Source organism: Podarcis vaucheri (genome assembly GCF_965113315.1).
Source record: "Podarcis vaucheri genome assembly, chromosome: 7".
NCBI classification, from domain to species: Eukaryota; Metazoa; Chordata; class Lepidosauria; order Squamata; family Lacertidae; genus Podarcis; species Podarcis vaucheri.
The window spans coordinates 89,980,547-89,993,843 of NC_138765.1; the positions used below are offsets into that span (position 1 = coordinate 89,980,547).

Sequence of the window (13,297 nt, forward strand, 5' to 3'; positions counted from 1 at the left end):
ATCCTAAATATATTTGCAGAAGTTTACAAAAAGCTTGGCCTGTTGCTCAACATCCAAAAAACCAAAGTGCTGCACCAACAAGCACAAAACAACCCCTCTGCAGCACCACAAATCCAACTGGTGTAAAGTTGGAAAATGTCGATCACTTCTCCTACCTGGGCAGTTCTCTTTCCTCAAGGGCCAACATTGATGCCAAAATCCAGCATCGCCTGAGCTCCCCACCGTGGTTTCCAGCAACTGGTATTGAGAGGCCTACCCCTGCCTTCCCCAGCAGACGCAAAACATAGCAGTCATGGCTAGCAGCCTTCCATAGTCTTATCCTCCGTGAAATTGTCTAATCCTCCTTGAATCTCATTCATTGTTTTCATTGCCTTTTCATCTTGTGGCAGCCAATTCTATAGTCCAACTATGTGAAGAAGTGTCTCCTTCTGCAGTGAGCTAGCACGGGTGGAGAGAGGTGGTGCTAAAACTTTCCCCTACAAAGTGCTGGTTGTGGAGATTCAAGGAGGTTTCCACACGAGGGAAGCATCACCAACCTGATTCCCCCTCCCTGCCCTCTGGTGTTGTGCAATGCACCTGCTGTCTCTGGCTTCCAGCGTCTTCTACTGGGGTGAAGTGCAGCCAAGTGTAGCCTGGCTCCAGCAGGAAGTCTTGCCTGTGTGAGGTGATAGAGCTGGTGGTGAGGAAATGCTGCCTACGGTCTTTGGGTAGAGGTAGCTCCTCCACACTTGCATGTCGTCACTTGAGGTTGCAGCCATCAAGTGATAATACTTGCCAGCCCTGACATAAGCCTTTTAGAGTGCTTCACTGGTGTTTTTTCTGTTGCTTCCTGTGGCTGTTTTTAATATGGAAGATCCACACATGTATTACTGATAGGTCGGCGTTATATGTTAATGTTTTACATGATTTTTTTTATGGCATAATGTATTTACGTTTTTAAATGGGGACCTTTTAGGCAGCTGATAGCTCTAAGTGATGGTGTGTCTCCTGCTTCTTTTGCAGCTGATGTCTTGGAGCCCAGTCGTCTCACCAGGTGCCTTCCAAGCCCTCTGGGAAATCAGCACTCTTCAGATTGCCTCAGCCGGTCAGTGTGGGGTTGTGTGAGGGAGCAGTTTGTAAGATGAAGCTGTACTTGTCTGGAAATGGGAGTTGTAGTCTGAAAGGCACCAGGTTGGGGATGGCTGGGGAAGAAGTTCCAAACTGCTGCAGGCAACTTGAGCCTTTTGTTTTATTCCATTCCTGCCTGTACTGGGTCTAAGGTCGCACATTACACAGCAGTGAACTCGGGTTTCCTCCAGGGCACGTGCTCAGCAGGGAGCCACAACCAACCCCAGCTCCCAGCCTGTGTGAGAGACCACTTTAGGAACACAGACAGCTGGCTTAATCAGAGTCAGAGCAATTGCCCCATCTAGCTCAGTGCTGCCTACACTGACTGGTAGCAGCCCTCCAGGATTTCACACGGGGAGTCTTTCTCACTCCTACCTGGAAATGCTGTGGACCTTCTGCAGGCAAACCTGGCCACCCACCCAGGGCTGGCTCAAGACATTTTGCTTCTTGAGGTGAAGGACGAGATGCCTCTCCCTGCAGAAGGTCCACAGCCACTCCCCGGAACAGGCACTGACCAGACTGGGCAGCTGAATCCAGAGCCTTAGCTTCCGGAGGGCTAGCCAGGCTTTTTGGCCCGGGGGAAACCTCCAGAGGAGTGCACTGAGGCTCCCAGCCTGTGGGTGTGTGGACGCAAATGCACATGGGGGTGCCAATCTGGGTCTTGACGTGGGTGCAATAAAGCCTAGTTTTGCCCCTGGCTGAACCTTGCTTAGCGGGCGCAGAGAGGGCTATGAGGCCCCCACAGCTCTGCCTTGCAGTAAAGGGGAGCAGCCAGGCGGCTCAGTGGGCGTAGCTGGGAGGGGGCTGCCGTGGCCTCTCTGCCTTCCACTCGCACACAGAGGCAGCAGGGGTGGGGAACCTCAAGATGTGCCCCTCCAGGTCTCTCCATCTGGTCCTGGAGCCTCTTTAGGGACTGCCAGTTTTGGTTTCTCTCCCCCTCGCATTTTGGCAGTCTTAAGTTTGCTTCTCCACATTTATGTACTAGTGATTTTGTTTCATAAAGCCCTCTTGAAAATTTGTCAGCACTTTCGTGCAGCTCTTTCCTAATGTACATGTTTATGTGTGCAAGTTTGCCTGAGATGCACATTATTGGTGAGCATTTTTCGTAATGTATTTTGTAGGTTATTTTCAAAGTGCCAGTTTTTAAGGACAGCTGTGCTTCAGCATATTGTTTTTGAAAGTGCAGATTTAAATTTGAACTGTGCCGCCTTTCTCCCCATGCCTAGCCCCGCCCTTCCTCAACCCCGCCCCCTCTTCCGAGGCCACACCCCTCGCTCTGGCCACACGCTAATAGAAACTTTGCCTTTACAAAACTCTCGGCTGCCTTTCAATTCCTCGGCTGTTTTGCAGGAAACCATTTAAACTCATTTCTAAAAGATTTGCTTTTGATGAGATTCGGCAGCAACTCTCTGTTGACGGGGAGGCAGGGAAGATTAGCATCTCGTGTGCGCCGGGGATGGGGAGCAGCCTTTCATTGCCTGTGTGGGCAGCCACAGAAAGATGTCTGATACTGCTTTAGATATTCTGTGCTTCTCTCCTAGGGAATTTGCTTACTTTAGCGAGCTTCTCATCTGTTCTCTGGCTGCTGCTCCACATGCAAACGCTTCCCCGCTTCCCTCCGAGCTTCCAGGGCTGGGGTGGGGGAAGAGGAACACTTCAAACAGAAAGAAACATCTAAGGCAGCACCAGAGATGAGGGAGTCTTAATCTCCTGTTTGCTACATCCTCCTCCTCTTCCTCTTCTTCTCCTCCACGGCAATTAACTTCGGTGCCGCAAACAAAGATTAGGAATTCCAGGTGGGGAAGGAGCAGCCGGAGCCAGTGAGGTTATAAGTACCTGAGATTTTGCTTTCATGCAGCTGTCAGCCGCTGAGGGAAAGGAGAGACACAAACAGGGAGGGAAAGATGCTGTCGCTCATGGCGCCAGAGCAGAGCCTCTTCCCTTCTTAGTAGTGACGCTTCCACATGATCAGAATCTGTGCCCCAGCCCAGTGCTGTTATCCTTGCATTGGCTGGAGCCCAATCCTGTCCCTTTGTCTTGGTCATGCTCCGCACAGGTGACCAAGGTTAGAGACAGGGAAGCGCAAGCCAGCAGCCCCCCCCCAAGGCAGCCTTGGCAAGACCCCCCTCCAGCCCCAGCCCAGCCTCCTCTGCTTCTGCACTGGTTGTGGGGGGAGGGCTTTTTCTTCCTTCCTTCTCTGCAAGGAAATCAGGATCCTGGGAGGAGGGTGGGTGGGTGCATTTCAATCCTTGGCCTGCCAAGTGTGGTTCAGATCTGGATTGGGGCCCTGTGCCAGGAATATGTGTGCATGGGCCATTTGTGCAATATCCTGCTGAAGTGAATAGGAGGTATGTTTGCTTTTCTCCGGTACAAATTTGGTGAAGGGCCTGTGTTTGTGAATGGTTGGGGTTGTGGGGGGTGTGGGTGTATGAGAGAGAGAGAGAGAGAGAGAGAGAGAGAGAGGAGGGTGGGTGGGTGCATTTCAATCCTTGGCCTGCCAAGTGTGGTTCAGATCTGGATTGGGGCCCTGTGCCAGGAATATGTGTGCATGGGCCATTTGTGCAATATCCTGCTGAAGTGAATAGGAGGTATGTTTGCTTTTCTCCGGTACAAACTTGGTGAAGGGCCTGTGTGTGTGAATGGTTGGGGTTGTGGGGGGTGTGGGTGTATGAGAGAGAGAGAGAGAGAGAGAGAGAGAGAGAGAGAGAAGTTCTCTTCCTCCTTTTGGCCCCAGCCCTGCCTTAGTTTTACAACCATTTGCACAAACTCAGTCACCTTCCTCCTTCCCACAAAGATCTAGTAGCAGTACTTACAGACTTGCTTAATGTTTGCAAGAGTTATCCAACAAAAATCTTGTTTTGCTTCAAGAGTAGGAAGCTGCCAACATGTATAGCATTCTTTCCTTGAAATGCAAGGTAACCCACATTGAGCTCCAGTAGTGGTCTACTTGTAAATAACAACCTGCTTTTTATCCCTCCCCTCCTTTCCCACTAAACCGAGCTGAATGAGGGCTATAGCATTGGCTTTGAGACATGAGGGTGTGCGCTGCCAGCCCAGAAATAAATAACATAAAAGTAAAGGTTTACAAATTGACAGAGGAGTGTGCAGGAGAGATGGGGAAGCCCTGAGTTTTGCTAATTCATAATGATGACCTCACTTTACTGGGGATGCACAACCCAGGAAGGGTGCAGGAGGAATAGAGCCAAGGGAATTAAATTACATTTTAAAAATTGGAGTTTGCAGAATGGTAAAGGGAGATCAAATGACACTGCCAATTGGATGGCCCCTTTCAGTGGAAACTCCCACAGCAAGCTTTAGGTTGCTAGAACTTATTCACACAGCACAGTGTCAAACTATGGAACTCCCTGCCACAGGAGGCAGTCATGGCCACCAAATTGGATGGCTTTAAGAGAGGACTGGACAGATTCATGGATGAAAGGGCTATCAAGGGCTGGCTCTGCTCTGCTGCCACAGTTCTGAACCCCAGTTGCTGGAAACCACGGGGGGGGGGGAGGGGAGATGCTCTTGTGCTCAGATCCTGCTTGTGAGTTTCCCAGAGGCATCTGGTTGGCCGCTGGTGAGAACAGGATCCTGGACAAGAAGGGCCATGGGACTGATCCAGCAAGACTTTTCTTAGGTTCTAATGTAGAACATTCTGCATGGAAGCCCCAGGAGGCCACCCACACCACAGACTTCCCTCCCAGCTGGAAACCCTGGGAGTTATAGTTCTTTGTAGAGAGGCCTGGGGTCTAGAGAGATATTAAGAGTATTCTCTGCACCCTTACCAAATGGCAGGGAGTGAGAGGAAGCCGTGGCAGCTGTAGTAGTTTAAGACCCAAACTAGCTAACTATCAGTATGTCAGCACTTGGAAATATGAGCCATTCTTTTGACAATTTTTCTCCATCCCAAGCAGACCTGGAATTGTACTTTTCTGTAAAGGTGCTCAGAACTCTCTCTCATCAGTCCCTGACCCACCTGTGCACCTAGTATTCCTTGCAGGGAGGAACACAAGATTATAAAACTGATTTTAATCTGCAGTGCAGACGTGCACTTTTGCCTGCAGAAGGTATATTGCATGGGTTACGTGGCTGGAGCTGACAGGAGTTGCATTCCAAAATAGCTGGAAAATAGCAGGTTAGGGAGGTTGGTTTATTGCCTCATTCTGTTCTCTCTGGGCAATGCCAAACTTTTTTGTCCTTTTTTGTTGCCATGCTAGTTTGGGAAGTGACAGAACATTACAGCGTCCTCCTCTTGCTTTCCGTTCTCTCTGATGCCACCCATCCCCATCCCCTCTCCCCTGGGCCAGCAAATGCTCTTCTGCTTTCGCCCAAGCCAGGACTTAATTCCCCTTCTCCTTCAAGGTCCCCACAATGGGTTCTGGTGTTCACCACTGCTCATAGCTGTCAACCTTTCCCTTTTCTGGTGTCATAAGAGAATCAGGGTCAGAGAGGGGAATAAAGGTAAAATGATCCTAATGATATCATCCTACCCAAAGTCCCACAATAATAATAATCTGTGCCTTAAAGAATGCATTGTTGGGAAGATGCCATCTTACTGTGTCTCTTCACGTATCATTGAATGTAATATAATGTATGCCTTTTTAATGCATCATCTTAACGTAATGTGCCTGTTGCCATTCCTTCTCCATGAAGCTATCCTTTTAAAATGTATTCCTGGATGTATCTTTAATGAAATGCCGTACTATGCTGTACTTTTCTGAAATGTATCCAGAATGTAGTTTTTAAAGAATGTAACAATCTAAATATTTCAAAATGTATATACTTGACTCAATATTGTATCCAAAAGGCTGCCAAAACTCAATCCACCACACTGCCTCCTACTGGGTCTGCAAACCTTACCATGAATACGCACAGATAAAACAGTCTTATTTTCCAAAAAAATATGCAAACATCAGGCTATCACACCCGAATTGATAGCAATGCAGAATAGGATTTCACATTAACATTTAAGTCATTTCCTGAACTTCTTCTCAAACATCCAGCCTCACATCTGCATGCTGATTATCAACAGTTGCGGAGGTTTTCCTGTAGATAAAGGAAAAGCCATTTGAAGCAGATCCAAAATTAAATAACATGAAGATCGACACATACCACCTGAGCCCTTTAGCAAATTGACACCTCCAGAAAGTCTTTCAACATCCTGCTTACCTTATGTTAATCCACTCTTCACACCCCTCATATCGCTTCCCCCCACCTCCTTGCTATTGATCTGAATGAAAATCAAAAGGTATAAGAATCAAGGCAGTCCCTTTGTTCGGGGTCTCTGACTCCGTGTCATTGCGTGAGCGGGGACCCTGTTGCAACAGTTTTTTGTGTTGTTGGTTTGTTTTTTTCCTGTTCTTTCAATAAAGATCAGGCTTTGCTTTTTCCAATCCTGGTGTGGTCTCTGTCTCTTCCCGACCGGTACAGAGCCTTCATTTGCGCTCCTTCCAGGGCCCTGGTCCTTCTTCTGAGGAGGGGGCCCCTTGGGGAGGCAATCAAAATTTATTACATTTTTGGCGAGCCAGGCAGGAGCCGGTTACCCGGGATTTTTGGGGTGTCAGGGACTGAAAGCCCAAGCGCACCCAGCCGTTTGCAAGGGGGGCTTTTCTTTCCCTGGTAAACCTTGAGTCCCGGCTCTAACTGGGATCCTCAACAGGACCAACCAGGAAAAAGCAACGGTGATCTAGCCGGCTGTTTGGGGGGGTTGTTTCCTTCTGACTGTTTCTCTCCCCGATATTCCTGTCATCTCAAAATTGGAAGCTTCCTGAAGGATGAGAGACACCGCGCTTGCGAAGTGAGTATAAGCAGGGAAACGGGTAGTGGGGTGGGATTCTGCAAACCACAGCAACCTATACTTCTCAAATCCTTACTTCTTTCCTCACTTTAACTCTTGAAAAATTGCCTTCTCCTCCTTTCTGTCCCCTCGATCTCAACACCAGCCTTAGCCCTTCGGAGTATGCCCAGGCAAGGGTTGTGTGTGACTTCTTTCACTTAATTCTTTATGCCGACCTATTCCTTCGGAGTTTTGCCCAGAAAGGTCGTGCAATTTCTTCTGCACTGAAAACTATAATTCCCAAGACTATAACTCCCAGCGCAGCCGCACCTCTGCCATGGCGATCTTTGTTAGAAATGACCTGTGAACAGAGAACGCAAGGGCGCTGAATTCCTTTCCATCTTTCATATTCCAGAGTCTCAATCTGGCATTGCAAGTGTGCAAGCGTTCAGTAGGGACTCTGAGTTAGATTGTAAAAGGCAGGGAGGTTGCTGTGGGTTGTAGAATAGAGATTAAGTGAGGTATCCCCACGTTCCCCTTCGGAGATTTGTCCAAGTATCCCCAGGTTTTTCCCCTCGGAGATTTGTCCAGTTCCCCTCGGAGCTTTGTCCAGGTTTCCCTTATTTCGGACCCTTCGGAAGATTGCCCAGTCCAACCCCTTCCACTTGAGAAAATGGGTGCACCCTTGTCAAAAGGCAATAGTCCTCAGACCCCTGGCGAGAAGGAAGCCCAATTGGTGCTTACTTCCCGCCTGGACTCTGACAGTCCACTTAATTATGTACTAAAAACCTGGGAAGAATTGCCAGGTACTGGAACCCTTTGCAGATCCAAATTGGTGAAGCACTGCACCAAAAATTGGGTGCGGGCTACCACAAGATACCCTTACGAAATAAGGTGGGTGAAGGAAGGATCATTTAACATCCAGCGCCTTGCTGCTCTACGCACTGCCCTGGAAGACCAGTATCCCCTTCAGATCCGATATCTTGAGCTATTCGAATGCTCCCGAGAGAAATTAAGAGCTGGAAGTGTCATGTCCCGGCAGATGCCCATTCTAACAACCCAGAAGAAGCCCCCTCCCTATCAAGACATTATAGAAGATGATCCCAGTCCTCTAGTTTTATTTCCAAGGCAGCAACCTATCACTGGCTTTCCCCCACCACCTGAGAATGAGCTTAGGCTTTCCACTTTGTCTGGGACTTCAACCCCCGCCAGCCTTCCCAGTGCAGAAAACAATGGTCCACAAGCGCTAGACCTCCAGCAGTCTGACATCGGTAGAGCCTCAACTACAAATACCACGCCATCCATGCCCGAATTAAAGCAAATCGACGTTAATAGAACCTTGACTAACAGTTCCACCCCTCCCATGCCAGATTTAAACCCAAGCCCAGTAGCAAATCGGACTCGTAGCAAACTCCATGATGAAGAATTAGTGTCCCAACTACTTACTGCATTAGAAGTTGTTGCTAATTCAAAAAGGGAACAAAACCTCAATGATTTAACAAAGGACTCTGAGATTACAGGGAAGGGACAGTATCCCCTTAGATCCGTTCCGCTGGCCCCAGCAACCGCGGAAGGACCTACCACGTTTGTGTATTCCCACGTTCCCTTTCTTACATCTGATCTAATGAACTGGTCAAATCAAATGACCACCTTAAAGGAAGATCCAGATCGATGCTATCGTCAAATATCTACTATTTTTTCAACCCACAACCCTTCATGGGCTGATGTTCACATGCTCCTAAACGCTCTCTTCAATGACCCAGAAAGAGAGGAAATATTTAATAAGGCAGCAGAAGCATTAGGAAAACCCCAATTCCAAGACAAAAAACCCGCCAACGCTGAACTGGTAACTGTGCCTCAACTACATAATGACCCAAGTTGGGACTATAACACAGAACAAGGAATCTGGAGCTTAAAAATCTTCCGGAAAGCCATACTGGAAGGCATAAAATTAGCGGGGAAAAAGGGCATAAATTGGACAAAAATCCAAGCCATCAGTCAAGGGTCAGACGAAACCCCTTCTGCCTTTTACACCAGACTAATATCAGCTTTCAGGACTTGGGGTGGAATAGACCCTGACAATCCTGAGAATCAAATCATCGTAAAAAGTTTTTTCAAGGACCAATCAAACCCAGATATAAAAAAGGTTCTCAACCTCCAATTAGGCTATGAAGGAAAGCCAATGTCCGAAATCTTAGCTATTGCAAAGACAGTTTTCGACGGAAGAGATGAAAGAAGGAAAAAGGAAGAAATAAGAGAAAGGGAGGAGAAAGCTAGAGTCTTAGCTCTGGCCCTCAGGGCACCCTACAGCTCCCAGCCTCTAAGCCCACCTTACAGAACCCCTCAGAACTCTCATAAACCTCAAATGAATCACCCCTATCAAAACTCTCAAAAGACCCCAGCTGAACCATCCCTATCCTCAGACTGGTCTCCGAGGACCTCGACAAAATAATAACCCACTCGCTCAAATGAACCCACCACAGAATTCCTGTAATAGACCCGCTGTCCTGAAATGTTTCCACTGCCAGCAGGAGGGACATTTTAGAAGAGACTGTCCTAACCGCCTAGATGACCCTGTTTCAGCACATAACTCTATGAATTCCACTAATTTAAATCCGGCCCTGAACCAGAGCCATGGGCAACAACTTCAAAATCCTTTTCTTCAGAACCAACAGCATTACTCTAATTATTGACAATCAGCAGGGAGTTCCGACTTTGTTGCCCTAGTTTGCCCAACCTTTCATCTATCCTCAGATGAACCTATTTGTTCCATAAATATTGATGGACATGAATATCGATGTTTAGTGGACACAGGTGCTACATTTTCTACCCTAAGTAATAGTCATTTGAGCCCAAGCCAACAAAAACAACGCATCATGGGCATTGACGGAATTCCCAGGACATGTAATCTTTCCAAACCCACTACTGTTACCTTGGGACCTCTAGCAGCTGAGCATTCCTTTCTCCTCACCTCAAGCCCTGTAAATTTGTTAGGAAGAGATCTTTTATGTAAGCTCAAGGCTACCATTACGTGCAGTCCTGATGGCATTTACCTACATATGCCTGAAGACTCAGTAGCCTCATTCCAAGGCATTGTTAAAGAGGAAAACCTCTCTGATGTAGGAATACCCCCTTCTATTGAGAACACTGTGCCCCCTTGGCTATGGGGAACCACTTCCACAGCAGTAAAGGTAAAGGTAAAGGTACCCCTGCCCGAACGGGCCAGTCTTGACAGACTGTGGGGTTTGTGCGCCCATCTCACATTTATTGGCCGGGGGCCAGCGCTGTCCGGGGACACTTCCGGGTCACGTGGCCAGCGTGACATCGCTGCTCTGGCGAGCCAGAGCCGCACACGGAACGCCGTTTACCTTCCCGCTGGTAAGCGGTACCTATTTATCTACTTGCACCCGGAGGTGCTTTCGAACTGCTAGGTGGGCAGGCGCTGGGACCGAACAGCGGGAGCGCACCCCGCCGCGGGGATTCGAACCGCCAACCTTTCGATCGGCAAGCCCTAGGCGCTGAGGCTTTAGCCCACAGCGCCACCCGCGTCCACAGCAGTAGGACTTCTTAAATCTGCAGACCCAGTTATAATCAAATACCGCACAGACATTCCTTTTCCTTGCGTCAAGCAATATCCCCTCCCCACAGAAGCAATAGAAGGATTGAAACCAATGATAAAGGACTTCATGGATCAAGGAATCCTTGTGCCCTGTGCCAGTCCATGTAACTCACCCCTCCTGCCTGTCAAGAAACCTGGCCCCCCAGGTACTCCCATCAGATACCGCCTTGTGCAGGACTTGCGGATCATAAATAATTTTGTAATCCCAAGACATGCCATCACGGCCAATCCAAATACCATATTAACAGGAATCCCTCCTGACAGCACACACTTCAGTGTCGTGGACCTGTGCTCTGCATTTTTCTCTATAAGAGTCCATGAGGAAAGCCAGTTCCTTTTCGCGTTTACATGGGGAAGCAGTCAATTAACATGGACTAGATTGCCCCAAGGCTATGTAGAAAGCCCTACCATCTTCGCATCAGCCCTGCATAAGGACCTACAAGACTTAATGTTCCCAGCAGGATCCGCACTCTTGATGTATGTTGATGACTTGCTCTTGAGTAGTACCTCAGAGGAAAATTGTCAAAAGGACACCATTTACCTCCTTACAGCATATGACACTGGCGAGGAATCCTATTCGGAATAAGGGAATTTCCCTTAAAAAAAGGGAAACGTTGACAGCTATGCCACTGCTTGGCTGCAGCTGTGCCTACACCAGAGGTGGACTTGCCCTCTGCAAAGGGAAGGTCTCTGTGTGCAGGCAGCCTCTGACAGCTGCCGTCCACAGGGGAGAGGGTTGGTGCACGGCCGTCAGGAAGTGGCAGAGAGCCTCCAGCTCAGTGTGCTTCTTTTCAGCTGCTTACAGAGTGGCCAGGTGTGTAGTAAACAGAGCAGAGAGGGACATAACCGATGGTGGCGCCTCACCTATGACTCACATTGGGGGTGAAAAAAGACATGACATTTTAGCAGTGGGCTTGCGGTGTGAGCCTGACTTTGCCACTTGCCTTTCAAAAGTGCATCGCTACAAGTCACGTGCTGCCTCCGCCATCCATCTTGTCCCTCAGCCAGCACCTCATGTGAGCCATTTGCTATGATTGTCATTACTGCATTTGCATGTTTATGCATTCATCCTTTGCCTTAGCTTTAAAAAACAGCAGCACCGAAAGCTGCAAGAAATTGCAAAATTGCTCCAGAAATCAGTATGTTAGGGACACCATAGGAGCTAACTGATTTATATTGTCCACAGCAGTCTTTCCCTCAGATTTACACATTCTGAAAAGACAAAAAAATGTGCCCCCTCACCTCCACCCCAGAGTGGAGCCCTGGAGAGAAAAAGGCCCCTTCGGATTCAATGCCACTCGCCCTCTGCTCTGAGAAAGTTGCATCTGTCTTCACCTGCCTTTATCCTGCTACGCAGACTCACTGTCCCTCACCCCCTTGCAGACCTTCATATCAGTGGGATACTGCAGCTCAAAGCAGTCCAGCGGGAATGAAAAACAAGTCCTGCCTAGATGATCTACCATGTTGTGCTCACCCCACTCTCTCAAAAGCAAATCCTCCGTCGGTTGCTCTAATACATTGGTAGTGCACCACAGGGAATATGTAGCTACTGAGGACATTAAAAACAAGCAAATACAATTGCTCTCAAAGCCAGAGGCCAAGTATTTGGCTGCTGCTGCTTTTCCAAATTGACTTGTCTCTGATCAGCAGCTAGTTACCGTATATATGGGATGATCACTTTGGGAAGAGAGGGTGGAAGACTAGAGCATGGGTAGGCAAACTAAGGCCCGGGGGCCGAATCAGGCCCAATCGCCTTCTAAATCCAGCCCGCGAACGGTCCGGGAATCAGCATGCTTTTACATGAGTAGAATGTGTGCTTTTATTTAAAATGCATCTCTGGGTTATTTGTGGGGCATAGGAATTCATTCATATATATTTTTTTTCAGAATATAGTCTGGTCTTCGACAAGATCTATCATCTATCTATCTATCACACACCTTTCCCTGCTGAAAAATTTTGCTGACCCCTGGACTAGAGTAATCCCATTTGCCTGTTAGTCACACACAGAGACACTGCCTCATAGGTTCCCAATAAGTCTGACTACCATAGCCTCTGCTTCCTTCATATTGTTCCGAAAGTTGGGTGCCAACCCTACTCTCTGCCAGGTGTTGGTGAGATCCCAGGGGGTCCTGGGCACTCTCATAGGGTCTGTGCTCCTCTGGAGATTTGAAGAAGTGGCAGAGACTGTTGTAGATTTAAGAACTATGGCTTATTCACCTATTTACACCTCCCGTCTGCATGGAGAGAGTCCAGATCTTACAGCTTGGTCATTTCAAGAGGAGTTGTCCCCTATAGCCGTGCAGCTGTCCAGGGCATCTCTCCCAGCCAGCCTTCAGCCATCCTGTCCAAGATGGATCCCAGACCTTGTTCTCCCCCACTTCTTCCCAGAACACCTTGCTAAAACTCTCTTCCTGTCACTTCAAACATACATCCCATCACCTTGGCACCATCTGACTCCCCAGGCCAAAGGATTCCTCTCAGATGCCCATCAACTCCTTTTGTCATGTTAAGTCAGCCCAGCTTATACCAGGGTGCCAACCTGACTAAAATATTTTGGGGGCAAGTAAGCCCTGTCCTCCCGCACATGATGTGGTGCACAGACACCATTTGAATGGCAATGCCCATCAACTTTTGGAGGACCGGCCCCCTCAAATATTTGGGGGGGGGGGCAAAGGGACCTCAGGCCTTTCTCAGAGTTGGCTCCTATGGCTTGTACTTTCATTCATATCCCAATTCATCAAAACCCTTCCATTTATTAATTTCCATCCAGGGTTTAGGTGTGGGGTCTCCCCGGA

General features: G+C 48.3%; 1 protein-coding gene across 1 annotated transcript in view; it reads left to right on the top strand.

Annotated features, from left to right (window-relative positions):
• Positions 1-13,297, top strand: part of FAM178B (family with sequence similarity 178 member B) — a 194,033-nt gene that overhangs the window by 67,376 nt on the left and 113,360 nt on the right. Inside the window, exon 8 of the mRNA XM_082229961.1 lies at positions 1,003-1,084. Coding sequence (XP_082086087.1) covers positions 1,003-1,084 — 82 coding nt within the window. The remainder of the gene's footprint in view (positions 1-1,002; positions 1,085-13,297) is intronic.